The sequence below is a fragment of the Carcharodon carcharias genome, chromosome 13 (assembly GCF_017639515.1).
Source record: "Carcharodon carcharias isolate sCarCar2 chromosome 13, sCarCar2.pri, whole genome shotgun sequence".
Taxonomy (NCBI): Eukaryota; Metazoa; Chordata; class Chondrichthyes; order Lamniformes; family Lamnidae; genus Carcharodon; species Carcharodon carcharias.
This window is the reverse complement of record NC_054479.1, coordinates 139,469,849-139,496,305: the sequence shown is the minus strand read 5'-3', so window position 1 is coordinate 139,496,305 and position 26,457 is coordinate 139,469,849. Positions and strand designations below refer to the sequence as shown.

Sequence of the window (26,457 nt, the reverse complement as noted above, 5' to 3'; positions counted from 1 at the left end):
CCCCTCCTCTCTGTATCCCCCCTCCCCCTCCTCCCTGTATCCCCCCTGCCCCTCCTCCCCCCTCCCCGTATTCCCCCTCCCCGTATTCCCCCTCCCCGTATTCCCCCTCCCCGTATTCCCCCTCCCCGTATCCCCCCTCCCCCTCCTCCCCCCTCCCCGTATCCCCCCTCCCCCTCCTCCCCCCTCCCCCTCCTCCCCCTCCCTGTATCCCCCCCCTCCTCCCCCCTTCCCCCTCCTCCCTCCTTTCCCCGTCCCTCCCCCTCCTCCCCCTTCCCCGTATCCTCCCTCCCATATCCCCCTCCCTTCCTGTATCCCCCCCTGCTCCTGCTGTGAGCCCATGACTTTGTGACTCAGGAACAAATGCTTCCCCTGTCACTTGGCAATTTCTCCTTTCACTCTTCTGATTCTCTCTGTTCCTTCCACATTTTTTTCGCTGGATGCCTGTGCATGTTACTTATGCCCTTTAACCATATCCTGATTTCCACCCCCCCCCCCCGCCCCCCTTTACAATTTACGGCCCATTCTGTGTGCCTGCCCATGGTGTTTTCTCTGCCCCCTCCCCCGTCCTGATCCTTCTTTAAAATGCTTTTTATCTGTAATACCTTTCAGTTGCATGGGTGTTTACAGCTAAAACATCAACTGACTTATATTCACTTGATGGATGCTGTTTGATTTTTTGGGTCTCCCCAAGCTTTTCTGTTTTGTATCAAATTTCTACCATATGTAATATTTTTGTTTTACGTTCTGAATATATTGACTTTCCTCTCTGTTCCCCCTTCTGCATGGGGAACTGGCTCCTGCTGATTTGTGCTGCTTTTGTCCACATGACTAAATACCAGCTGCAGTCACTGAATAATTTCTTTCACACTATTGGTCACTTGCAACTGATCCAACCTGTTGGGGAGTTTCAAATAAAAACAGAAAATGTGAGAAAAAAACTCAGCAGGTCTGGCAGCATCTGTGGAGAGAAAAACAGGGTTAACATTTCGATCCAGTATGACTTCTTCAGGAAGATTTCGAATGTTGCCAAAGGCCTGAATGTTTCGATATCAAAGCAAAATACTGTGGATGCTGGAAATCTAAAACAGAAACAGAAAACGCTGGAAAAATTCAGCAGACCTGGCAGCATCTGGAGAGAGAAGCAGAGTTAACATTATGAACTCGAAACATTAACTCTGTTTCTTTGTCCACAGTTGCTGCAAGACCTGCTGACCTTTTCCAGCATTTTCTGCTTTTATTCATGAATATCTCAATGTTGCTTGCTTACTTACTGAACTCATTGCTCGATCAAATTGTGATTTTATTTTCTGTTTGTTGCAGCTGTAAAGAGAAAGCACAATGTCTCTCTACGACGACTTGGGTGTGGAAACTAGTGACTCAAAGACAGAGGGCTGGTCAAAAAACTTCAAACTCCTTCAGTCTCAGCTGCAAGTGAAGAAAGCGACGCTTACACAAGCGAAGGTAATACTTTAATACAAATAAAATACTGCGGATGCTGGAACTCTGAAATAAAAACAGAAAATTCTGGAAAATCTCAGCGGGCCTGACAGCATCTGTGGAGAGAGAAACAGAGTTAACGTTTTGCATCCGATATAGCTTCTTTGGAACTCAGAGTTCTGAAGAAGAGTCATATGGACTTGAAATGTTATCTCTGTTTCGCTTTCCACAGAGCCTTCTGGACCTGCTGGGTTTTTGCAGAATTTTTACTCCCCGAGAGATATTTTCATCAGTCTTTATGTTTTCCTCAGTCTATTTGTGTCGTGCATCTTGTACGCCTGAGCAGAGACTTGCTTCTGCATTTCAGCTTTGACACCGGCCACTAAAATGCATTGAATCTTGTCCTGGGCTATTTGTCCTCGTCTTGTGCCTAATATCCACTCAACACTTGATGTGGCGCCATGGGTGAGATTGCAGTGAAGTGGTATGAACTGAATCATGTACCTTTGTGGCTCATGAAGCTTCCAGTTTCTACAGAGGTCAAGGGAAAAGTGATGAGTGCCTCGATTGTAGATCCTGGAGGCCAGATAATCAATGAAAGTGTTTATTGGCTCCCCATTTTATGGCAGAAGAAAGCTATAAAACATTGTTGGCAGGTAAATAGGATGGAAAATTATTTTAAAAAGCAAAATGATGGACTTTTTTTTTGATGAACCAGTTTAAGTGACTTTTATTACTTTATGGTTATTCCCAGTTTTTCTTCTGTGAGGTCCCAATTGTGATAGTGTTTATCAGTAGGAGATATGTTTTTTTTTCCAATTATGGGATGTGGACTTTGCTGTCTGGGCCGGCATCTGTTGCCCAGCCCTGGTTGTCCTTGACAAGGTGGTGGTGAGCTGCCTTCTTGAACTGCTGCAGCCCCTGTGGTGTAGGGGCACCCACAGTGCTGTTAGGGAGGGAGTTCCAGGATTTTGACCCAGTGACAGTGAAGGAAAGGCGATATATTTCCAAGTCAGGATGGTGAGTGGCTTGGAGGGGAACCTGCAGTTGGTGGTGTTCCCATCTATCTGCTGCCCTTGTCCTTCTAGACGGTAGCTGACATGGGTTGGAAGGTGTTGTCAAAGGAGCCTTAGTGAGATCCTATAGTGCATCTGTTACTGTCAGTGTATTGTAGTGAGACAAAAACAAAAACAGAATTACCTGGAAAAACTCAGCAGAAAAACTCTGGCAGCATCGGCGGAGAAGAAAAGAGTTGACGTTTCGAGTCCTCATGACCCTTCGACAGAGATGAGATGATTTATTAAAGATTTTCTGTTGGTATTTGCCACCTTTTCAGTAGGATGACTCTGTTTTTCAAGAAAGTGGCACTGATTCTAATTCATATCTGCCATTGCTTTTAGACCCAACGTTCAAAGCAGAGCACAGTTTTAGCTCCAGTCATAGACCTAAAGCGAGGCAGCTCTGGGGATGACAGACAGATTATTGACACGCCACCTCATATAGCATCTGGTTTAAAGGTAAGAATCTCTATAAAGTCTAATGATTCATGTCTTATTGTTTTTAAATATATTTTTATTGCTCTCTCCCGAGGCTGTTGACTCCTTGCTGGAACTGTGGTCGGGGTAGTTATAGTACCACAGCTCTAAGCATCCCTGGGACCTCTCCCAAGGTGGCTATCAGGAATATCGAGGCTACGACTGATTCAGCGGAAATGACTGGATAGCAATCGGAAATGGAAACCCGCAGTGATTGCTGGCTCCTTTAATCTAGGCATCAGTACCAGCAGCCTGGATCAGATCAACCAACAGAGAGTGGTTGAGTCATGTTTTATTTCAAACAAAAGCAAAGAATCATGCATTGGTTTCACAGATTTGCCAATTTAAGGTTTACCTGTAAGTTACCCTGCAGGTTGCATCCGTAGTGGATACTTTGAGGTTAACAAGAAAACCACAAACGTTGGAAATCAGAAATAATACAGAACGTTCCAGAACTGCAGAGGATGAGGCCATACAGCATGTGATGGGGATAAGCATTAATACTATGGGCGGGATCTTTCATCATAAATGTTTCGAGCGTTATTTTGGTGTTTCACTTTTTAGAACTAGAACGTTTGTAAAAATGGGTTCTTGAAAAATCAGTTGCAATAATTTGGATCTGATCTCACTGCTACAAGATATAAAGATATTGCCCCATAGGGGTGATATCGGAATGATATGATTTGATTTTGATCCTGGCAGGTGAAGTGAAATACTCACGCGACCTTTCCATTTTTACCCCATTTTGTATGGCCCTGACCTGAAGGCTGTGACTCTAGCTCAGGATTGTGTTCAGCAAGTGCTGACCTTCCCCCCGTGGCTATTTTTGATTAATGACCTAGACCTTGGTGTACAGGGCACAATTTCAAAATTTACAGAAGACACGTAACATGGCAGCATTATGTATCATGAGGAAGATGGTGCAGAATTTCAAAAGGAGATAGACGGATTGGTGGAATGGGCAGACAAGTGGCAGATGAAATTTAATGCAGAGAAGCATGAGGTAATTCATTTTAGTAGGAAGAACAGGGAGAGACAATATAAAATAAATAGTATGATTCGAAAGGGGGGCTGGAGCAGAGGAACCTGAGGATATATGTGTGTAAATCATTGTAGCTGTCAGGACAGGTTGAGAGAGTGATTAATAAAGTATATGGCATCTTGGGCTTTTTCAATAGGTGCATAGATTACTAAAGCAAGGAAGTTGTGATAAATCTGTCTAAAATATTGGTTCAGCTTCAACTGGAGTATTGCTTTCAGTTCTAGATGCCACAATTTAGGAAGGATGTGAAGGCATTAGAGTGGGTGCAGAAAAATTTCATGAGAATGGTTATGGGGATCAGGCACTTTAGTTACATAGATTGGAGAGGCTAGGGCTGTCCTGCTTGGAGAAGAGAATGTTGAGAAGAGATCTGACTGAGCTATTCAAAATCATGAGCTTGGACATAGAGAGAAACTGCTCCCATTGGTGGAAGAATTGAGAATCAGGACACAGATTTAATGCGATTAGCAAAAGAAGCAATGGCGACATGAGGAGAAACTTCTTTAAGCAGTGAATAGTCAGGTTCTGGAATGCACTGTTTGAGAGTCTGGTGGAGGCAGATTCACTAATGGCTTTCAAAAGAGAATTAGATCATTATTTGAAGAAGAAAAATTTGAAGCTGTGAGGAATAGTTGGGGGAATGGCACTAGGAGAGTTTCTCTTGCAGAAAACTGGTACAGACATGCCGGGCTGAATGGCCTCCTTTCCTCCTGTGGTGTAACCAATCTATGATTCTGTTCTATGATTCTTCTTGTAGGATGTAAGCAGCATACTTAACCTTTTGATGGAGGTCATGTAGGTAAAAGGAGGTACTGTTTGCTTTATTATTTAGTACATAAAATATTGTCACTCCTTCCAAGGACCCTGTACCAAGTGGATTCTCTACAGGAGAGGTCTTGATCCCACTGGCCGATGAGTATGATCCCATGTACCCAAATGACTATGAGAAAGTAGTGAAACGGCAGCGTGAGGACAGACAAAGACAGCGGGAGCTGGAACGACAGAAAGAAATTGAAGAAAGAGAAAAGTAAGTCTTTGGAAAGCCGTGATTGTTTTCTTGCCTTTGAAGGAAGAGTGCAAGAATACTAGCTCGCCTGTTGCATTAGCTTTTCAGATAGCTAGGTTTAAGTTTCAGGGTTTGGACAGAATAGTTTTAAAATGTTCTCAACATCAACAAAGCTACCTGCTTCTACTGCTCAGAAACAATGACATTGGCCCCATCATATGATGTGTCCACTGGGCCTGTTATGAAGTTTCAACATTGCTTTTATGTTCCCACTTCTTTTCCTTGCAATTTCCTCTGTGCTATCTGGGAATTCTCTAAATGGAAATCTGAACAACAGCTTAGTTTCAGACTTTTTGCACAAGGCAGCGTGGGCATGCCAAGAGTGTTTGGGTAGATTTTTTTTCCAGAAAAATTGAGTCAAGAGTATGAAAGATGCGGTAGTGTATGACAGCGACACAACCACTTGGAGCTACTGGGCCTCTTTGATGTGGGGAAGTGAGAATTAAGGGGACCCAGTAGATCATTATGAATGCATTCACTAGTGTTGATATGGAAAAATTGTTTCCACCAGTTCATAACAAGCGGGCATTAATAAAAGGTAGCCACTAACACGTCAAATTAAGAAGTTAGAAGAGATTTCTTTATTTCCAGTGTTGTGTGAAAGTGGAAGTTTAGACCGCATGGATTGGTTGAAGCAGACACCATTGATACATTTAAGAGGAGAATTGACTTGTGCATGATGGAGTTGGGAATAGTGGGATATTTTGGGGGGCCGGGGGAAGAGGATGGTGGTCGAGGTGGGGGTGGTGTAATGTAGAGAGAGGTAATTAAATGGGAGGAAGCTTGTTTGAAGAGCTTATCCTGGCATAGACCAGTTGTGCCTAATGCTGTAGATACTGTGCAATTCTATGATTCACCGCGAATATTGGCACTATAGATCCAGCAGCACTGTACTTGTGTATAAAATAATATGTACTTGTTTAGTATGCTAATTTCTACATTAAAACATCCAGGCGTAGGAAAGAGAGACATGAACAACCTAGTGGGTTCTCGAGAAGACCAGATCCAGACTCGGATGAAGATGACGATGAAAGAGAAAAAGAAAGGCGGAAAAGAAGTAGGTACCATTGCGGTTTTTACAGCGCGATGTTGGTTAGTTTCAATTTCTTCTCACTCCGAGATCACATTTATTTCTGCTCAGGCAGAAGTCTTCACCGTTGAAAATTCTTTATTTTGTTGTATTTTAGGTATGGGAGGAGCAGCGATTGCCCCACCTTCATCACTTGTTGAAAAGGACAAAGAACGTATGTACAATGAATAATGCTGTAAACTCAATTTGTTTTGATTGTCAAATGTTTTTCTCTGATGTTGGTTTAAACATGTTGCAAAGATATACTCCCTACAGTGCAGGTATTACAAATATATCGGTGACTCCCAGGTGCTGGTGTTTCCATGCACCTGTTGCCCGAGTCCTCTTTGTTTTTGTTTCCTTGGGATCACAGAATTTTTATATCACAGAATCACAGTGTAGTAGAGGCCCTTCGGCCCATCGAGTCTGCACCGACACGTGAGAAACACCTGACCTACCTACCTAATCCTATTTACCAGCACTTGGCCCATATTCTTGAATGTTACCACGTGCCAAGTGCTCATCCAGGTACTCTTTAAAGGATGTGACGCAACCCGCCTCCACCACCCTCCCAGGCAGCGCATTCCAAACCGTCACCACCCTCTGAGTAAAAAAGTTTTTCCTCACATCCCCCCAAAACCTCCTGCCTCTCATCTTGAACTTATGTCCCCTCTTGACTGACCCTTCAACTAAGGGGAACAGCTGCTCCCTATCCATCCTGTCCATGCTCCTCATAATCTTGTACACCTCGATCAGGTCGCCCCTCAGTCTTCTCTGCTCCAACGAAAACAACCCAAGTCTATCCAAACTCTCTTCATAACTTAAATGTTTCATCCCAGGCAACAACCTGATGAATCTCCTCTGCACCCCCCTCCAGTGCAATCACATATATGTGTTGTTTCAGAATGTGTGTGTCAAGGATCTTGCTTCCTTTGTGTCTTGGGACATCTTTTGTTGGGGACTTGCACTGCAGTATTTGGAATTTCGATTTCTTTGTAACTATATGTGCCTCACTTACTGATTTTTATGCAGTTCTGAAAGGTTGGACATCCTTCCATTGAGGGGCTCACTGACCTTGCAGTTTCCAGTTTTTGGTAAAGGATCATCATCCTAAACATTAACTTGACTTTTCTCTTTGCAGATGCTGATGGCCTGCTGTGCGTTTCCTGTTTGTATTTCAGACTTATCGCGTTTCCAGTTTATTTTTATTTCAAAACAGATTACTGTGACATCAAACCTACTCATTTCTGTTACTTTGTTTTAAAGACCATTTATACGATATTGAAAGAAAATAATTTTCTAATTAACATACAATAAGTTAAACTGTTCAACACTTGGAAAGGTTTATTCACAGAGAAAGCTTCCGATGAACACACTGAGACTGCTCAAGTACCTCATTTTGCTAATCAAATGGTAGCCAAAGCTTTAAGGAGGCAGTTAATTGTATAATAAATGACAATTGAATTGCAACTGGAAGATTAGGTGATGATCTAAGTGAGCTCTTTAAGATAATAATCAAAGGATTTGATTGGGTAGCTCGTGAGACTGTGGCGTAGTAACCTCATCCTGGCATATCCCCCACTCTACTATTACCATCAAGCCAAGAGTTCAATGAAGAGTGCAGGAGGGCAAGCCAAGAGTAGCACTAGGCATATCTAAAAATGAGGTGTCAACCTGGTGAACCTACAACACAGGACTAATTGCATGCAAACAACATGTGCTGGATAACCAACAATCCTCAACTAAAGGATCAGATCAAAACTCTGCAGTCCTATCACATCCAGTTGTGAATGGTAGTGGCAAATTAAACAACTAACAGGAGGAGGAGAGTCCACAAATATCCTCATCCTCGATGATGGAGCCCAGCACTGCAGTGCAAAGACAAGGCACCATTTGCACCTATCTTCAACCACATGTGCCAAGTGAATGATCCATCTCTGCACCACAGATGTCAGCCTTCAGCCAATTCGATTCACTCCATGTAATATCAAGAAATGGTTGAAGGCATTGGATACTGTAGAGATTATGGACCTGACACCATCCCGGCAATAGTACTGAAGTGCCTAGCCAAGCTGTCCCAGGACAGCTACAACACTGGTATCTATACGACAGTGTGGAAAATTGCCCAGGTATGATATGTCCACAAAAAGCAAAGCAAATTCAATCTGCCAGTTACCACCCCATCAGCCTCCTCTCGATCATCACCAAAGCGATGGAAGATGTTGTCAGTGCTATCGAGTGGAACTTACTCAGCAATAACCTGCTCACTGACGCTTGGGTTGGATTCCGCCTGGGCCATTCAGCTCATGATCTCATTACAACCTTGGTCCAAGCATGAACAAAAGAGCTGAACTCCAGAGGGGAGGTGAGAGTGACTGCCCTTGACATCAAAGCAGCATTTGACCAAGCGTAGCATCAAGGAGCCTTGACAAAACTTAAGTCAATGGGAATTGGGGGGGGAAACACTCTGCTGGTTGGGGTTATGCCTAGCACAAAAGAAGATGGTTGTTGATGTTGGAGGCGAATCATCTCAGTCCCGGGACATCACTGCAGGAGCTCCTCAGGGCAGTGTCCTAGGCCCAACAACTTCTGCTGCTTCGGTAATGACCTTCCCTCCATCGGAAGGTCAGAAGTGGGGATGTTCGCTGATGATTGCACAATGTTCAGCCCCTTTTGCAACTCCTCAGATACGAGCAGTCAGCAGTTTGTGTCCATATGCAGCAAGACCTGGACAATATTCGTGCTTGGCCTGATAGGTGGTAAGTGACATTCGTGCCACATAAGTGCCAGGCAGTGATCATCTCCAACAAGAGAGAATCTCCCCATGACATTCAATGGATTACCATCACTGAATTCCCCACTATCAACATTCTGGGTGTTACCATTTACCAGAAACTGAACTGAACTAGCCATATAAATACTGTGGCTACAAGAGCAGGTCAGGGGCTAGGAACCCTGCAGCGAGTAACTCGCCTCCTGACTCCCCAAAGCCTGTCCACCATCCAGAAGGCACAAGTCAGGGCTGTGATGGGATACCCTTCACTTGCCTGGATGAGTGTGGCTGCAACAACACTCAAGAAGCCCCCAAAGAAACAGAAAAAATGTCGAGCTGCAGTTGTTTACTGTACTTTTAAAATAAAATGTGCAAAATACTCATCTTGAATGTTAATTTGCTGTTTCCCTTTTTTTATACAAGTCATTCCACCTTTCCAGTATGAGGATGAATCCAGACCTCGCAGTGCACCGAGCAAGGCTGCGATTCCCCCTCCAATCTATGAAGAGCCGGAGAGACCACGATCCCCACCTGGTCCCACCAACTCCTTCATTGCAAACATGGGGTAAGTGAAAAATGAAACTTTATCAAAATTATATATAGTATGAATTTTCATTTGAAGCTCTTACAAATAAGATTGAATATTATGAAGAATTCTGAAGTGCATTGCCCACAGTATATATACTTTCTCTAAAATTCATGAAGTTCAATCTAAATTTGTTTTAAAAATAATTCACTCCCTGACTCCCCGAAGCCTGTCCACCATCTACAAGGCACAAGCCAGGAGTGTGATGGAAAGATCCCCACTTGCCTGGGTGAGGCGCCACTCCAGCAACACTCGAAGCACGACATCACCCAGCACAAAGCAACGCGCTTGATTGGCACGCCTTCCACCATTTTAAACATTCAGTCCCTCCACTACCAGTGCACAATGGCAGCAGTGTGTACCAAAAGCAAGATGCAATGCAGCAGCTCACCAAGGCTTCTTCGATAGCATCTTCCAACCCTGCAACTTGCACCAAGGGCAGTAGGCGCATGAGGACACATCCACCTGTAAGTTCCCCTCCCAGTTGCACACCACCCTGACTTGGAACAATATTGTCATTCCTTCATTGTCACTGGGTCAAAGGTCAAGGTTGGGAAGCTGGTAGGATTGGTGCAATTTTCCAGTGTTGGTTTTCCACGCCACCCAATTCTGCCCTCCATTGAAGTCGTTGAGTAATAGTCACTGGGGTCCAATCTTATTTCACCCGACCCTGTGGGTTTCCAGTTTGGTTAAAATTGCCGTCAATGTTCGTAGAGCTGAAAGGACAGTAAAGTGGCTGATTATGCCGCTTGGTGGTTCTTAGTTGTGGTTTTAATGTATTGGCAACTGGAACTTCTTTTTACATGGCTGGAAAGGAAAATCTTGAAAAAATCAAATGGATTAAAAATAATTTGATATATGTGCTACATGGCCACCTGAAGAGGTTGCGTGCCCAGCACCACAATACTTTGCAGCTTTAGCTATATTCCCAGGACCTAGAAAAAGTTGATTGACAACACTGAAAAGGTGTTAGGAAAATTGCTGTCAATATAAGTGATGTGAATTTGGGTTTAGAAGCCACAGTATTAAAATTTGCTGATGACACAGAAAGAGGGATACAGTTAATTGTGTAATGAACTTTTTTAAAACTTCGGGGGGCGGTTAAAAACAAGTTACTGATTGGACAACTATATTAATATGAAATTTAATGTGAGTGTGCTAGGTGATGCAAATGGTCTTCCCCATTCCAAGCAATGGCTTGTTTTGTTGTTGCTCTCAACCATTAGGTGGCAGTGTTAATCTCAAATATGCTTCAAACCAAAACAGTACTGTAACCAGTGCTAGGGAGTACAGGGCAGGCATGGAATCCACATTTAGGCTTCAGCTTTATTATATTAGCACCTGTACATTTTTCTGGTTTTATTGGGATTAACTTGTTGCAAAGTTTAATTTCACAGTCTTTATTCGAATGCAGCCTGTCTTGTGGTAACTACTACTCCTACCTAGATTTATATTTTTCCCATTCTCCCTGAGGGGCCAGTTCACTAATGGAGACTGACGTTTTGATACAATTGTGCACACTCTGCACATGGTGGGCTGGCTTAGAATTAGTGTGGCAACAGTTCTGTGTGGCTGTTTGCTTGCCTCATGACACTACTTTGCAGACTCATGAATTTAACTCTACACCAGGTTGGGCTACACCTGATGGTATATTGCAATGTTCTTCAAAATGTGGATCTTGGAACCTTCCTGAAAAATGTATAATGCAGAAACAGATTTGGGAAATAACAACAACTTGTATTTATGCAGCACTTTTAATATAGTAACATGTCACTACAAGGGATTTCACAGAAGTGTTATCAAATAAAATTTTACATAGAGCCACATAGGGAGATATTGGGGTAGATGGCCAAAAACTTGGTAAAAGAACTAGGATTTCAGGAGTGTCTTGCAGGAGGAAGCAGATATAAAGACAGAGGGTTTAGGGAGGAAATTCCAGAGCTTAGGACCTTGACTGCTGAAGGCATGGCTAAAGATGTACGAAATTGGATAGACTGAACATCTTGGAGATATCGGCATGATTCCTAGCCTGAATAGGTGAAATCTCTTCTCCGAAAGCTGAGTTGGAATATTCTAAACCCAGCTCCCATTGGCAAGAGCCCATAACACAGAACAACTTGCAATTTACCACAGAATTGGCAGTCTTACTCAGAGGTTACGAAGATTGCTAGTGTGGGATAAGGAAATAAGACTGTGGGTGCAGCAGAGAATGCAATTTGAGTGCTTTTATCAGCGTAGAATGAACCTTCAGATAAAGGGGCTATAAGCTGGAAAAATTGCATACCCCCGACTGGTTTTTAACTTACAAGCATCCTCCTTTTTTTTGACAGTGGCACAGTGGCGCACAAAATTATGCAGAAATATGGCTTCCGCGAGGGGCAAGGCCTAGGGAAACACGAACAAGGGTTGAGCACAGCACTGTCAGTGGAGAAGACAAGCAAACGAGGAGGAAAGATTATTGTCGGTGATAGTGCAGAAAAAGGTACCTGCGCACATGAGGCTATAGTACTGAACTGGTTTCAAACATTAGTGATTTTATCAAAGCTACTATACCTGCAATTAAAAATATTGAATGAGAATTATTAACAGAATAATGGACTCCATACAGCTTTTATGATTTGTGATCAGATCTACTGTGTTAATTTAAAACTACTTCCTGTCAAGGCTGTGGCTGTTAGCTAAGTGATATAAATTTGGGTCAGTTCATAATTAGCATTTGAATGCTCCATCTTCCATATGCAAACTTCACAGGAGAACAGAAAGGCTAAATCAGTGGGTGCCAGCAATGATTTAAAAGTATCAGGAGCAATGCTTAGTAAACTCATATTGGAGAAAGATGTTGTACAGACACTGTATAGTATCTGTATTAAAGGGACATTATAACTGTTTTTTTTCACTGAAAATCACTTTATGGATTACCATAAAATTTCTTCGTGAATATGTTCCCTGTTTTTAAACTTCTAAATTCTTTTTTGCCTTTAATGCCCATACTTTAATTATTCTGATTACCTGGATCTTTCTGATGACGAGTACATTAAGATTAGATCGTTAGCCTTTTCAAATCAAGCTGCCTCCTGAAGCTGCTGTTGTCAATAAGAATCTCCAGTGCTATATTTTGATGTGCTTGAGACAAGAACACATAACTTAAAATAAGTGGAAGACACCTTGTTATAAAAAGTTAAACTCACTTGGGATAAAGGAGAGGAAAAGGTTGAACAATTTGCCTCCCATTTTTAGCAGTAAATATAGTGAGTTTTGTTCACCTAAAATTAAGTCTACTATTTTGGTGTATTTTCTATCTCTTCTAAACACTTTGAATACAGAGCTCCTACCAATGCAGATGTCAGTGGAATTTAGTTTCCAATATACTGAGATGAATAAAATAGTCACTGATGTCCTGCCACTGCTACTGTTTTGACTTTAAATTGACCCTTTTTATGGCTTCATTGAAGATGTTGAAAACATTCAATGTGCTTTTCAAAAAGAAAATAATATCTCTTCCCCTCATGTACTCCCAACATTATAGGTTCTGCCTTGAAGAAGGTTAATTTGGACTCAACGTTAACTCTGTCTTTCTCTCCACAGATGCTGTCAGACCTGTTGAGTTTTTCCAGCATTTTTTGTTTCAGATTTCCAGCATCTGCAGTATTTTGAATTTATTATAGATTTGTTTCTGTTTCTCCCTGCCCCTCTCAGATCCTTTTAAAGCACACACTGCTTGTTCAACCAGAATAAAACTCCCATGATAAAATACCAAGCATTCCTGACCTCGCCCTATAATTCAACAGCCGAGTGACTTATAAGACTTGCTTTCTGAGTCTTGTCTCTCTTGGGACTCACATCACAGAATGGTTACAGCACAGGAGGCCATTTGGCCTGTTGTCTCTGCTGCCTCTCTGAAGGAGCAATTCACCTAGTTCCACTCCCTCTGCTTTCACCCCATAGCCCTGCACATTCTTTTCACATAATAATCCAATTCCCTCTTGAAAACCTTGATTGAACTGGCCTCCACACCAGTCTCAGCAAGTCCATTCAAGATCCTAACCAATCGCTGTGTGAAAAGTTTTTCCTCATGTCGCCATTGCTTCTTTTGCTAGTTACCTTAAATCTGTGCCCTCTTGTTCTTGATATTTCCATCAATGGGAACAGTTTCTCCCTATCTCCTCTGTCTGGACCCCTCATGACTTTTGCACTCCTTAACACCTTGCACAGAGATCCTGGCCACGGTTGGAGTTTGGGACTTAAACTCTTGTTCTGTTATTCTATGCTAGTGCATAAACTATGCAGTGTGCCTTTGGGATACTGTAACTTTTACAACTTAGCTTCATAGGTTAGAGTGTACTTCAATAAAACTTTGTAAAATGATGGTGTGTGAATTTATATTGACTCTTTGGTTTACTAACAGTGGAAATGCCTGCCACTACCAAGAAATCAGAAGCAAACCCACTGACAGAGATCTTGAAAAATCCCACAAAAGTGGTCTTATTGCGGGTAAGGAACAAAAATATTAATCTGTTTGCACTTTAAAAATTGGATTCGGAAATTAATAAGTCCATTATAAAAGATAGAGATATATTTTTGTCACTGAACTCTATATGCATACGGCTGTGGTTCAGGCTTCAGGTATTCGCATGAAAATCCTACCTTGCATATAGCTTTTCAGTTGCTAAAAAGACCATTGTGTAAGTCACGCTGCTGTTAAAATCTATCACTATAGCCTTTACACAATCAACTAACTGGCTGAAACTTGCTTGTGCTGGTGTACCAGTTGCTGTTCCAGTTTGTAGATGGTTAAAATCCTGTGCAAGTCTGAGATTCGTGCATCAGATATTAGGATGACCACTGCTCTATAATCTCTGATTATTGATTGTATTCAAATTTACCTTCTAGATAAGTAGTTAATTTCCGGTCACTTGGTTCATTTATATTTAAATAGAATGATACATTTTTCTATGGAACTTATTGGATGGTCGCCATTGTCAATTACAAAATATGCAGGCAATATAAATACAATAGTTTGTTCATCACAGATATTATTTGTAAATGTTTAACTGCAAATTCCTTATCTTCTTTATTTAATCCTGCTCTGATCTATTTGTTGATTTCATTATTTGTTGAATTATTTTCCACAGTTAGAATTCCTATGTAGGATCATCTATTTTAAGTATATTTAGGTTTTAGGGCATAGGAACAGAAATTCTGCCTGACATTATGGTTAAAATAGAAATATGTGGTGCAAATTTGCTAATAAATGGGAACCTGAGTTTTGTAAAGCCTGCGGGAAAGAATTTGATTCGAGCAGAACAGTGAAGGCTTTTGGTATCCAAGAACATACTTAGACTTTTTTCAAGTATTTGCATATTTTGCAAAGAAAAGCGCATTCTAAATGATAGTGTTGCAGGTGATTGCTTATGACTTGATTAGTTTGATATATTAATCCAATTAAGAGAAAATTGAATTTAGAAGCTACTTTAACTATATATTTTAGGAAAATGTATGACGTAAGTCAAGCTTGATCATAATTTGTATTGTCTGTCCACCATTTCATATTCATTAGTCTGTGTTTGGTTGATTTATTCTTAGAACATGGTCGGGGCTGGAGAAGTCGATGATGACCTGGAAGGTGAAACCAAGGAGGAGTGTGAAAAGTATGGAAAAGTGTCCAAATGTGTCATATTCGAGGTAGGAACTTTGCTAAAGCGTGTCTTAGATTATTAAACAGGAGGGCAGTACACTTCTTATCTGATCTGCCTATGAGGCAATTCTTCTTTCATTCTTGGGATGTGGGCATTGCTGGCAATTACAGCATTTATTATCCATCCTTATTTGCCTTTGAGAAGATGCTGGTGACAACTGGGTGGCTTATTAAGGCCATTTCTAGGAACAGTTAAAAGTCAACCAATTGTTATGGGTCTAGATTCAAGTATAGGGATAGTCACATGGTTTTGTTAGGGGAAGATCGTGACTTAGTAACTTAATAGAATTTTTTGAGTAAGTGACAAGGCGGATCAATGAGGGTAGTGCAGTGGATGTTGTCTACATGGATTTTAGCAGGCGTTTGACAAGGTCCCACATGGTCAAAAAAGTGAGATCTCATGGGATACAGGGGAAGGTGGCAGGTTGGATCCAAAATTGGCTCAGTGACAGGAAACAAATGGTAATGGCCAATAGAAATTTTTGTGAATGGAAAGCGGTTTCCAGTGGTGTTCCACAGGGCTGAGGGTTGGGTCTCTTGCTGTTTGTTGTATATATTAATGATTTGGACTTAAATGTGGGAGCTTGATCGAGAAATTTGCAGATGACACAAAATTGGCTGTGTAGTTGATAGTGAAGAGGACTGCTGTTGTCTTCAGAATGATATCAATGGTTTGGTTGAGTGGGCGGGAAAGTGGTAAATGGAATTCAATCCGGAAAAGTGTGAGGTAATGCATTTGGGGAGGGCAAACAAAGCAAGGGAATACTCAAAAGATGGGAGGATATTGAGAGAGGTTGAGGAAGTGAGACACCTTGGAGTGCATGTCCACAGGCCCCTGAACATGTCAGTGCAGGTGGATAAGGTGGTAAAGAAAGCATATGGAATGCTTTTCTTTATTGGATGAGCTATTGAATACAAAAGCAGGGATGTAATGATGGAACTGTATAAAATGCTGGTTAGGCCACAATTGGAATTTTGTGGACAGTTCTGGTCACATTACAGGCAGGACATAATTGCTCTGGAGGAAGTACAGAGGAGATTTACAATAATGTTGTCAGGGTTTGAAAATTGCAGCTATGAGGAAAGATTGGATAGGTTGGTGTTGTTTTCCTTAGTACAGAGGAGGCTGAGGGGTGGCGTGATTGAGGGGTCTAGATAGGATAGACAGGAAAGACCTGTTTCTCCTAGCTGAGGGGTTAATTACCAGAGAGCATAGGTTTAAGGTGATTGGTAGGAGGACTAGAGGGGACATGAGGAAAAACCTTTTCACCCAGATGGTAGTGAGCGTATGGAATTCACTGCCTAAGTTGGTGGTTGAGGCTGAAATGCCCAACTCATTTAAAAGGTAGCTGGATCCATACCTGAAGCGCCATAACCTGCAAGACTACGGACCAGGTGCTGGAAAGTGGGATTAAAAATGAGCGGCTAGTTTTTTTTCTCTTTTTTTTTTGTCCGTCGCAGCCATGATGGGCCGAATGGCTTCTTTTTGTGCTGTAACTTTTCTATGGTTCTAAGTATAGGCCAGACTGGGTAAGGACGGCAGGCTTCTTTCGCTAAAGGACATTAGTGAACCAGTTGGGTTAGGAACATAGGAAATAGGAACAGGTATAGGCCGTTCAGCCCCTCGGGCCTGCTTCACCATTCAACTAGATCATGGCTGATCATCTACCTCAGTGCCATTTCCCTGCACTATCCCCTTATCCTTTGATGTCTTTACTATCCAGAAATCTGTCAATTTCCGTCTTGAACATACTTAATGATTGAGTCACCACAGCCCTCTGGGCTAGAGAATTCGACAGATTCACCACCCTCTGAGTGAAGAAATTTCTCCTCATCTCGGTCCTAAATGGCCTGTAATCATTGTGATGCTGAACCTATTAGTGGCTCAGGCAATTTAACAACACGTTACTCCAACAGCATATTATACCACAATACTGATCGCTGGTGTGATAATAAAGGAAAAAAAAAAGCTATGTTCCTATTTCAAAGAAAGTTTTAAAATAACGTTTCTCAGTCCTTTCTTTGACACCTTGTACTCACACCACTGACTTGCCTACACAAATGACTGTATCAAAGTAATTTATCATGGGTGTATCACTGGGACATTTCTGAAAGACATGGGAATTGCATAAATGACAGCACTGAAACAAGCCATTTGGCCCAACCGGTTGATGTTTATCTTTCACACAAGCAGTGGTTCAAATCCCACATGTTGGTCCCACATGAAAACAGCTCCAATTTTTCAAATCGTCCTTCATGTTTGTATTTCCTCAAACCATGCAGTATCCTAGTGATTCTGCACTGAGCCTACTCCTCAGCTTCAATAGTGCTTTCTATAGTGTGGAACCCAAAACTGCATGCAGGACCACAACAAAGGTTTTATATAGATTCACTTTTAATATACTGACTTTTATAATACAACATGAGAAAAAACTTTTTCACGCAGTGAGTGGTTAGGATCTAGAATGCACTGCCTGAGTGTGTGGTGGAGGCAGGTTCAATCGAAGCACTCAAAATGGAATTGGACTGTTGTCTGAAGAGGAAGAATTTGGAGGGTTACAGGGATAAGGTGGGAGAATGTCACTCAATGAGTTGTTCGTTTGGAGAGCTGGCACAGACAAGATGGGCTGAATGGCCTCCTTCTGCACTGTAACAATTCTGTAACCTACGCCTCTTGCTGTTTAAAAAAAAAAGCATGTAGCATTAACTTTCCTTATGCTTTTATCCACTTGAGGCGCTGCTTTTAATATTTTGTAAATCTGATCCCCAAATCCCTCCCTACTTTCACATCACCCAGCCTTCCCCCCCACCACCATTCAAAGTATTGTTGATTTTTTGAGCAATGTTTACCATCTCCCAATTACTAACATTGAATTTCACCTGCAACTTTTTGTTCTTATCACACTTCCCTTGAAGATTCCTTTGTTCTTCGGAATTATTTATCGTTCCTCCTATTTTAATATCTCTTGCAAGATCCCTCCCGCCCTCTATCCAAGTCATTGATGCAAACAGTGAACAAATGCAGCTCCAGTGATTCTTCTAAATTTTATTTGTTATGTGTAGCCTGTTTATTTCAATGCACTGTGCCTTTTAATTTTTTTTGCATTATCTTCACGATAGCTGCGCACAGGTTAGAGGGAACATAGGCCCCAGAACTGAACCCTGTAGCTACCACTTCAGAATATTTTTGAAAAGCTACCATGAGCTCTTGCTCTCTGTTCTTCCCTTTTATCCAGTTGTAACCCTCCTGCTAATTCCACACTCTCTAATCTCCAATGCTTGGTACCTTGTCAAAGACTTTCTGAAAGTCCATGTTTGGCACATTTTCTCCTCTTTAAACACATGCATCATTCACGATCCTGTTAGTTGTGTGCTCAGCAATTTAATATAAATACATTACTTTTATAACCTTTGGATATTCTCTATTTACAGTATTCTTTCGCAGGCAGCAATGATTATAATGTCACACTGAATCACTATAGCAGTGATTCTCAAACTATTTGGTTGAAGGACCCTTTTTCAAATATTCTTGGACATTACTACCCCCCTTATCTAAATGATAGTTTATAATACTCGTAATATGAAAGTGTTGCATGTTTTAATAATGCTTTCAAGAAAATAGATATTTACTTAGTTATCAGAGAGATGGGAGTGCCTGCTTCTTGTTCCACAAAGTCCAGTACTTAAATATTTAATAATAAACTTTCTTCTCCTTGAACAAAGTTGAGCTCATTTGGAGCACAGCACCAGGCTTTAGAACTGCGGCTTTGTCTGATAACCTACTTGTTGTTCTTAGCGCTCCTACTCCCCTTGAAGATGAGATGGACAGCCCACCCTGCACTGCGCATGTGGCTGCTGTACTCCACTGACACCTCTGGCTGCCACTTAATTATTTCACAGACCCCGCCCCCGCCAGTCTCTACGGGCTGCCAGGGGTCCACAGACCTCCATTTGAGAACCACTGCAGTAAAATTTAACTCCAGTGAAAAGTAATATTCAATAAAGGTGTAGTGAACATTAGACTAACAACTAACGTTAAACATGAACCAACTCATTCCAAACAACATTTCGCCTGAGAGTTTTAAAGACTTATTTTCTCTTTGGAAACAAATCAAATTGTCAACAATGCGGAGTAGGTTCATCCTTAATCAATATTTACATAGTAAACAGGGGAAAGAGGAAGAGATAGAAAGCAGCACTTTTATCAATACTGTTGTCCCTCCACATGAATAGGTGATTAACTCTTTTCACTGCTAGTTCTGTAATGCAGATGAGCTAAGAATGTGGGGAATCATAATCAGCTATGACATTCTCTAAACTAAGGTGAAGGAGACTAGGGTGCAATGCTATGAGGGCATTTTAAACCTGGTATATTAGTTCCTGTGATGTAAACATATACATGGTTTCAGTGCCTATTTCGGCAGCTGATATCACAGTTACTTCTACAGGTTTTCAGCTGTTTCTTAAATAAATTGGATTAAGGTGAAACCTATAAATAATTTCTGCAGTTTTCCTACCTTTTTTTTGCTTTTGGCCTGGGGCTGAGATTAGGAACTCGCCATTTGGTCTAAAACAAGTTGTGCTCCATCCATTTCTGCAGCATTATGTTGGTGCACCATCACATGATTGCTGAAAATTACTTTAAAGTTCACTTTCTACAAAACTGCGAGTGTGTAGAATGCCGGAGTTAAAGGTTTAGCTTTTGAATGAGATGTTAAATAAACATGAGCTCTGTCTGATTTCTCCGGTGGGTGTGAAAGATCCCATGGTACTATTCAAAGAAGAATTCAACAAGTGTCCTGGCCAATACTTATCTCTCAAACAACACCCAAAATGGATGACGTGGTCATGTATTTCATTGCTGTTTGTGGGAGCTCGCTAAGTGCAAATTGCCAGCCATGATTCCCACATAACAATAATCTCTACACTTCAAAAAGTGTCATTGGCTTTAAAGTGCTTCGGGATGCTCTGAGGTTGTGAAAGGTACTACATAAATGTACATAGACTGGCAGAGTTACTCCTCAGCAGTGTGTAGAATGATATAGCTATTCCTTTAAGAATCCAAATTTTACATATTTTTGAATTGGTTGTAAATTTTCAGTATTATGGGATTGTTTACATCCACCCGAGGGGGCAGACAGGGCCTCAGTTTAATATCTCAGCTAAAAATGGAGCAATAACCTTTAACTCTGTTAGATAGCGTTTAACATTTCCATAGATAGAGCAAGCCTTCCTTTTGTGCCTTTGACGAATTGCAGTTTCTTGTGTGTGTTCCAAATGCCAGGTGGAAAACACCTTCCTCTCACATCGATTTACATGAGCTGAATTGCAGAGATACATTAAAAATCCCAGTAGTGACATTTGAGAGGGCTCCAGTTTGGTAAATAATTGAGCCGTCAGTGTGAAATATTTGTGCTTTTTGGTTAGCACTATATATGGAAGAATTATTAACTGGATAGCTTGAGAGGTATAACATTTTAGTCTTTACCAGCACACAGTGTGAGTTAAAAAATGTGAACAAGCAGGATTTTGTTTTGGACAGAAGTAGATGAACTTTCTGTAATGCGTTGTTATGCTGAACTCCAGGAAAGTAATTCCTGCTGTGGTTTCAATTTTCATCATTATGTAAACACTTCAAATACTTGGCCTTGCTCCCAGCCTTTTCCTGTTTGTAATTTCCTGGGGGGAGGCTTCTTTTGAAGGAGTTGTGACAAAGCCTTCCAATCCAGAGTTGCATCTTTCTAGGAACAGCCTCAATTTATAGCTTCCCGAATGCAAGCGTAGAATTCAGCTGACCTGCGTCGATCTCAGCACACTGGTCAACCAAAGGTCATTTAGGCTGAATCAGAATCTCCCCGCCCCCGTTCCCAGGAGAGTGCTAGTCAGCTAGAAGGTCTAATTACAACCAAATTATTCATACGCTGCCTTATCTTTGGTACATGTGTAACAAGCCAGAGCAAACAGTGTGAATTTTCTATAGCTCTTACAGAATTGCTTCAGACACTCCTTTGTTTGTACTTTAACACCTGCTTGATCCTTGCTTTTCTTTGCTTTTTTCTCTTTAAATCAGTGAGTGATCAGACGCTCACAACACTGTACCATCTTGGATATTAAATACTGGTACATTGTTTGACCTTGAGTGAGGGGAGAGAGGGGCTAGGCTATTATAATGGAGGTCAGTCCAGATTGTCCAGTGTCATTTACGTGCACTTCTCAATAAAAGACAGCATTCAGGAACACGGACTGCTTCTTTTTATTTCTTTCATTTCCTCTTTCCCCACCTAAGTATTCATCACTGAATTGGTCAGGGTTAACTAACTCAGGACTGAACCTGGGCTAATCCTGGTGAGTGTGGTTTAGTACCAGACTACATAATATATTTAGCCACCAACTCATCAGGGAAGCCCGATTCATTTTTAACCAATTCCCAAAGAGACAGGTTGCCCTATTTAGTACCCCAGAGTGTAGCATATTTGTAGAGAGCCTGAGACTTAAAAAGGTAAAAGCTGAGGTGATAGCCACAGCTACCAGTGCTACTGTGTTTGTGCTGTAGTTTGGGGCTGTTTAGATTTGAGGTAGGCGGCACAGTTCTCCTGTGTTTCCCTTGGATTGGAGCCTGTTCAGAGTTTTTTTGGACAAATTCAGGTGAGCATGTCTTTGCTGCTGTTTGTGGATATGAGGATAATGGGGGATTGGCATGGGGGATAGGCGCAGTACTTGTGTGTCGAAACGCTAGCTGCTTGACATCCTTCCATTGTTCCTCCTCTTGAAAAAATGTCAAAATTGCAGAATTCTTCTTTTGCAGGGTGAAGAAACCCATTATTGATACTCCCAACAAGTGATGCAAAATATGATAGTCATGGGACCAATGGCCCAAGGCCCTACCTCGAGGGATAGGGTGGAAAAAAATGCAGAGATGCAACTTATAAACCTGTAGTTTTTTGGACTGTTAAATCTTGCCCCTTCTCTTAAAAGCTGTCTCGCAGTCCTGGGAGTCTGTTGTGCATGGGCCTTAATACGAGTTGGTGGAATGAGTGTAAATGGTCTAAAATATAAAGATGTTTCAATGATATGATCCCATTGTTTGTGTTGGAAGCTTGTGACCCTGGTTTCAGCGCTTCCTAGAGATATACACCTGATTCAAAATATCCAGAGAATTGGTGCCATTTTCCTCCACATACTTTTTGACTCCTGTACATCTTATGGGCCCCCTCAAAGGCTATATAAAGTTTTGGTATTTTGCCTAATTAATACTTCTGTTTAATTTTTCAGATTCCTGGGGCACCTGATGATGAGGCAGTCAGGATATTTGTGGAATTTGAGCGGGTAGAGTCTGCAATTAAAGGTAACAGTATTTCAGTCACTTTTTTTTTTAATGAGAAAATAACCGTATTCCTCTGAATTTTCCCAGTGAGTACATAAACCAGATAGACCAGGAATTTGCAGGTTTGACACCTGATTGATGCTCAGTTGATCTCAGCCAGGATATTTAGTAAAAGTGTTACAGCGGCACTTAGTGACTGTGGGTCAGGAAGGAAGGATCATCCCAACTGCAGATCTCTGTCTGGTAACTTTTGGATGAAGTTTGCCTCTGCGGGAATCATGCGAGAACACGATTTGAATTGGCTATGAAGCTGCTTGGTTGACTAGCCTATCAACATATGCACTGTGAACACAAACAGCGGTGAATTGGGTGAGATATTGGAGGGTGTGTGACACCAGGTGAAGCATTACCACAACAGAAGGTTAGTACCTCAAGAGTAGGAAGGGAGATAATTTCAGAAAAATTAAAGAAAAGTTAAATGATAAAAAATTAGCATGAGGTGGCTAATTTCATTAGTATGATTTTAATACAGTAAACTTAGAGCAGGGGTCACCCTCAGAATTTGGACTTTGAGACATTGGTGAAGTAAGATTTTTACTCTGAAACGTGTCTGCTATACCTGACAGGAGGTGGCCTCAGGGATGGTGTTCCATTCCTCACCTTTAACAACACAGCAATTAACTAAACAAAGGCAATGTTATTTGCTGATTGAAGTGCAAGGGTTTTAGTGAAATGTTTATTCATGGATTTTTTTTTAAAAAAATGGGGTAGGTTTGTATCTACATAACATGGCACATAAGCTCCTTAATTAAGATAAAAACAAATTGCTGGAAATACTCAGCAGCCTGGCAGCAGCTGGGGAGGAGGAAGCAGAGTTAACGTTTCACGTGACCTTGCATCAGAACTGGAAAAACGTTAGGAGAGGTAATGGGTTTTAAGCAGTCACAGAGGCAGGAAAAGGGAGAAAAAGAGCAAAAGGGGAGGTTGGTGATAGGGTGGAAGGCAGGAGAGATTACATGACAACAGAGATGATGGTGCAAGACAAAAGGAGGGCCGTAATGGGACAAGAAACAGAAGATATGTTTCAAAGCGGTGTTAATGGGAAAATACAATCATTACTAATATCTGCCATCCAAAATCAAACACAAAAAAATGAGAGCAGAGGTTATGATTTGAAGTTGTTGAACTCAAGGTCCTCAATGTCCTGTATTTCGTAAAGTGTGGCTTTAGTCTTAATTCATTTTTGGATTTTCTTGTACATTTGGCATCTAGGATTGATTACAGTTTAGTATTTTTAAAACTAGCATTTGTGTCAATTTCCAAAAATTAATGATTTTTAAAAATATATCAGAAACAGTTCTTTTTAAATCTAGCACAAATTTATCAACAGTGTGTACATACTCCTGTTTTGGATCCCTTTGAACCAAAGTCATAGCTGTGATTAACTCCTGACTATAATTATTCTGTATATATCACCTTCTACCAACTGTTATGCTGCTGATTTTTTTTAATAAAGCAAGGAGTTAGGTCTTGGAAATAATGAATCATGTTCCTCTTATTTCAGCTGTTGTTGACCTGAATACAAGATACTTTGGTGGCAGAGTGGTGAAGGCCTGTTTCTACAATCTGGATAAATTCCGTCAACTGGACCTCGGTGACCTTTTCTAAAAACACAAGTGAAAGTATTGCATCCATCGGCTGTCTGCATGTGGTGTAAACAGTACCCCAAGTGTGAAGTTGCAAAGAAAGGGAAGGACGAATTATAATTAATTCTGAAATGACATAACCATCTTTAAACTGTAGCCAGTAATTATATTTCTCCTTCTTTCATATCCGCGAGATCAGATATTCTTTCTTCTGAGGGGTGCACAGTTGGTTTGGATTTAACATCAAAGTCACCGTGAATTAATGCTTAGGTGGCCAGTATGACACTTTCCTAATATGCTTGTTTCCCTTTGTTTGGGAGGATGTTTCCGATACTAGAGCTGCTTTATAGTATTTTCCAACAGAATTTACTTTGAAACGCGTGTCTCCAAACTACTTGAGTTTTTCTGTCAAGTATACCGACTTGTTGGTGGATGGTAACCTGATCGGTAGACAAATGCATTTTTAGAAAATACATTCTTTCATCAGCTTGAGCTCCTCCGGATTTTATTGAAAGGGCTGGTGACGGGTGACATTATTCCCACCTATTCAGTCAATCCTTCTCTTCATCCATTTTCGACACGTGACAGAATTTGTAAAATGTTACACTTACTCGGTTTTCAGTGAAGTGATTTGATTCTGAAGAAAGTAATTATATTGGAAACATTACTTGTGTGCTCATAAAATATGGATATTCAGTTGGAGGCATTGAGACGTCTTGTTTAGTTGTCATTCTTTTTCTGTTCAGAATTCATATTCAGCTGGTTGTGCAACCATCTTGACAAAAAGCAAAGTAGTGACAGAAAACCTTAAATTGTAATAATTTCTGTAAATTAAGTTGTGTTTTAAGTACTGGATTTTGTCATCTTTTCACAGTGGTTATGATAAACAGTTTTATTATGATAATTTGCTGTTCTTCAAGCTAATGAACACATTTTTATACTGTGCATTTGCTTTGCCTTAGATCACCATTGGGAAAGAGGTAATTATTTGTTTTGTATTATACTGAAACAGTTAAAAAATTATTGTTGTTATTAAGACAACAGTGATATGGCTCATTTGTAAGCCACTGCTCACAAACAGGGCTCTTTTATATCAGCTAATTGGCTATAAGAATGAAGAGCCCAAGAGGGACTTATCTGTATTTTCCTGTGTCTGCCCCTGGTAATGACACACACATCCACACAGTTCCACCCGAGTTACATATGTCCCATAGCCAAGAGCAAACCTCCTCTGATGCCTCAGTCAGTGGTGTGAAGCACTGGCAGCTACGAGGCGTGTTACAGCAACCTGAGATCAACACTCCCTCTGACTGTAGCAGTATAAAATGTTTGATCAAACCGTAGTCAGCTTTAGTTGAATATACCTAGGCACTTGGACATTTCTTCAAACAACAGTCCATTTTTCTAAGGCACCAGAATGTGGCCCAACGTAGCAGTATGTCAGTATAAGAGTAATATACCCTTCAAAATGGTGGATGCTAATATTGGGTGACTCTCCCTTTATCCTACCACTCTGTGTCCTAGCCGCTGTGCAACTTTCAAAGTTAGGTTTCGGTTCCATCTGATATTTCATCAGCCCGGCATCCACTTTGTCAGGAATTTTAATGCAGTAATGCAGATAGGTTATTTGTCCAAAGAGTGAGCTTATTACTTGTTTAGCTGCCACTTGATTCATTGGTGAGGCCAAGAGATAATCTGCCATGAAGAATATTTCAGTCTCTCTTCACTCACTCCATTGGAATACTCCATATCGAAAGGAATTGATAGTGCGCCCATTGTTGGCAAGCAGGTTCTAGTAACAGGCCAGTCGGAGTTGATAGGCTTTTAAACTTTAGGCTGGATTGTGGGGTGAGCATCCTCAGAGGGTTGCTGTAATTAATTCTAAATTGTGCTGCCAGTTTCCTTTGTTGAATTATCAATTTTTTAATGCTTCCAGCAATACATACAAAAAACCAATAGTGCATCAAAATATCATTATGTGCCCATGAAGGGTTACTGGATTTTACATTTCAATTTAAGGATTTGTGACAGATTAGTTGCTGGGTTTTGGAAGAACCTGCCCATCAAAAGTTATTGATGCAGGGAGGTATGGTTCCAGGCGTATCGAATACCTTGACTTACGAGTCTTTCTTCATAAATAGCAAAAGACCTTGAATGTCAGCAATCTGGCCTCGCCTAATGTGCTTTTTTTATTCATTTGTGAGATGTGGGCTTCACTGGCTAGGCCAGCGTTTATTGCCCATCCCTAATTGTCCTTGAGAAGGTGGTGATGAGCTGCCACCTT

General features: G+C 41.1%; 1 protein-coding gene across 1 annotated transcript; it reads left to right on the top strand.

Annotated features, from left to right (window-relative positions):
• Nucleotides 1-1,320: 1,320 nt before the first annotated feature.
• Nucleotides 1,321-25,074, top strand: rbm17 (RNA binding motif protein 17). The gene is made up of 11 exons (XM_041201918.1): nucleotides 1,321-1,461; nucleotides 2,838-2,954; nucleotides 4,875-5,041; nucleotides 6,034-6,137; nucleotides 6,268-6,324; nucleotides 9,346-9,487; nucleotides 11,839-11,990; nucleotides 13,914-13,999; nucleotides 15,092-15,190; nucleotides 22,476-22,548; nucleotides 24,092-25,074. The coding sequence occupies exons 1-11, from the start codon at nucleotides 1,339-1,341 to the stop codon at nucleotides 24,193-24,195; spliced, it is 1,224 nt and encodes a 407-aa protein (XP_041057852.1). The 5' UTR covers nucleotides 1,321-1,338; the 3' UTR covers nucleotides 24,196-25,074.
• The last annotated feature ends 1,383 nt before the right edge of the window (nucleotides 25,075-26,457 follow it).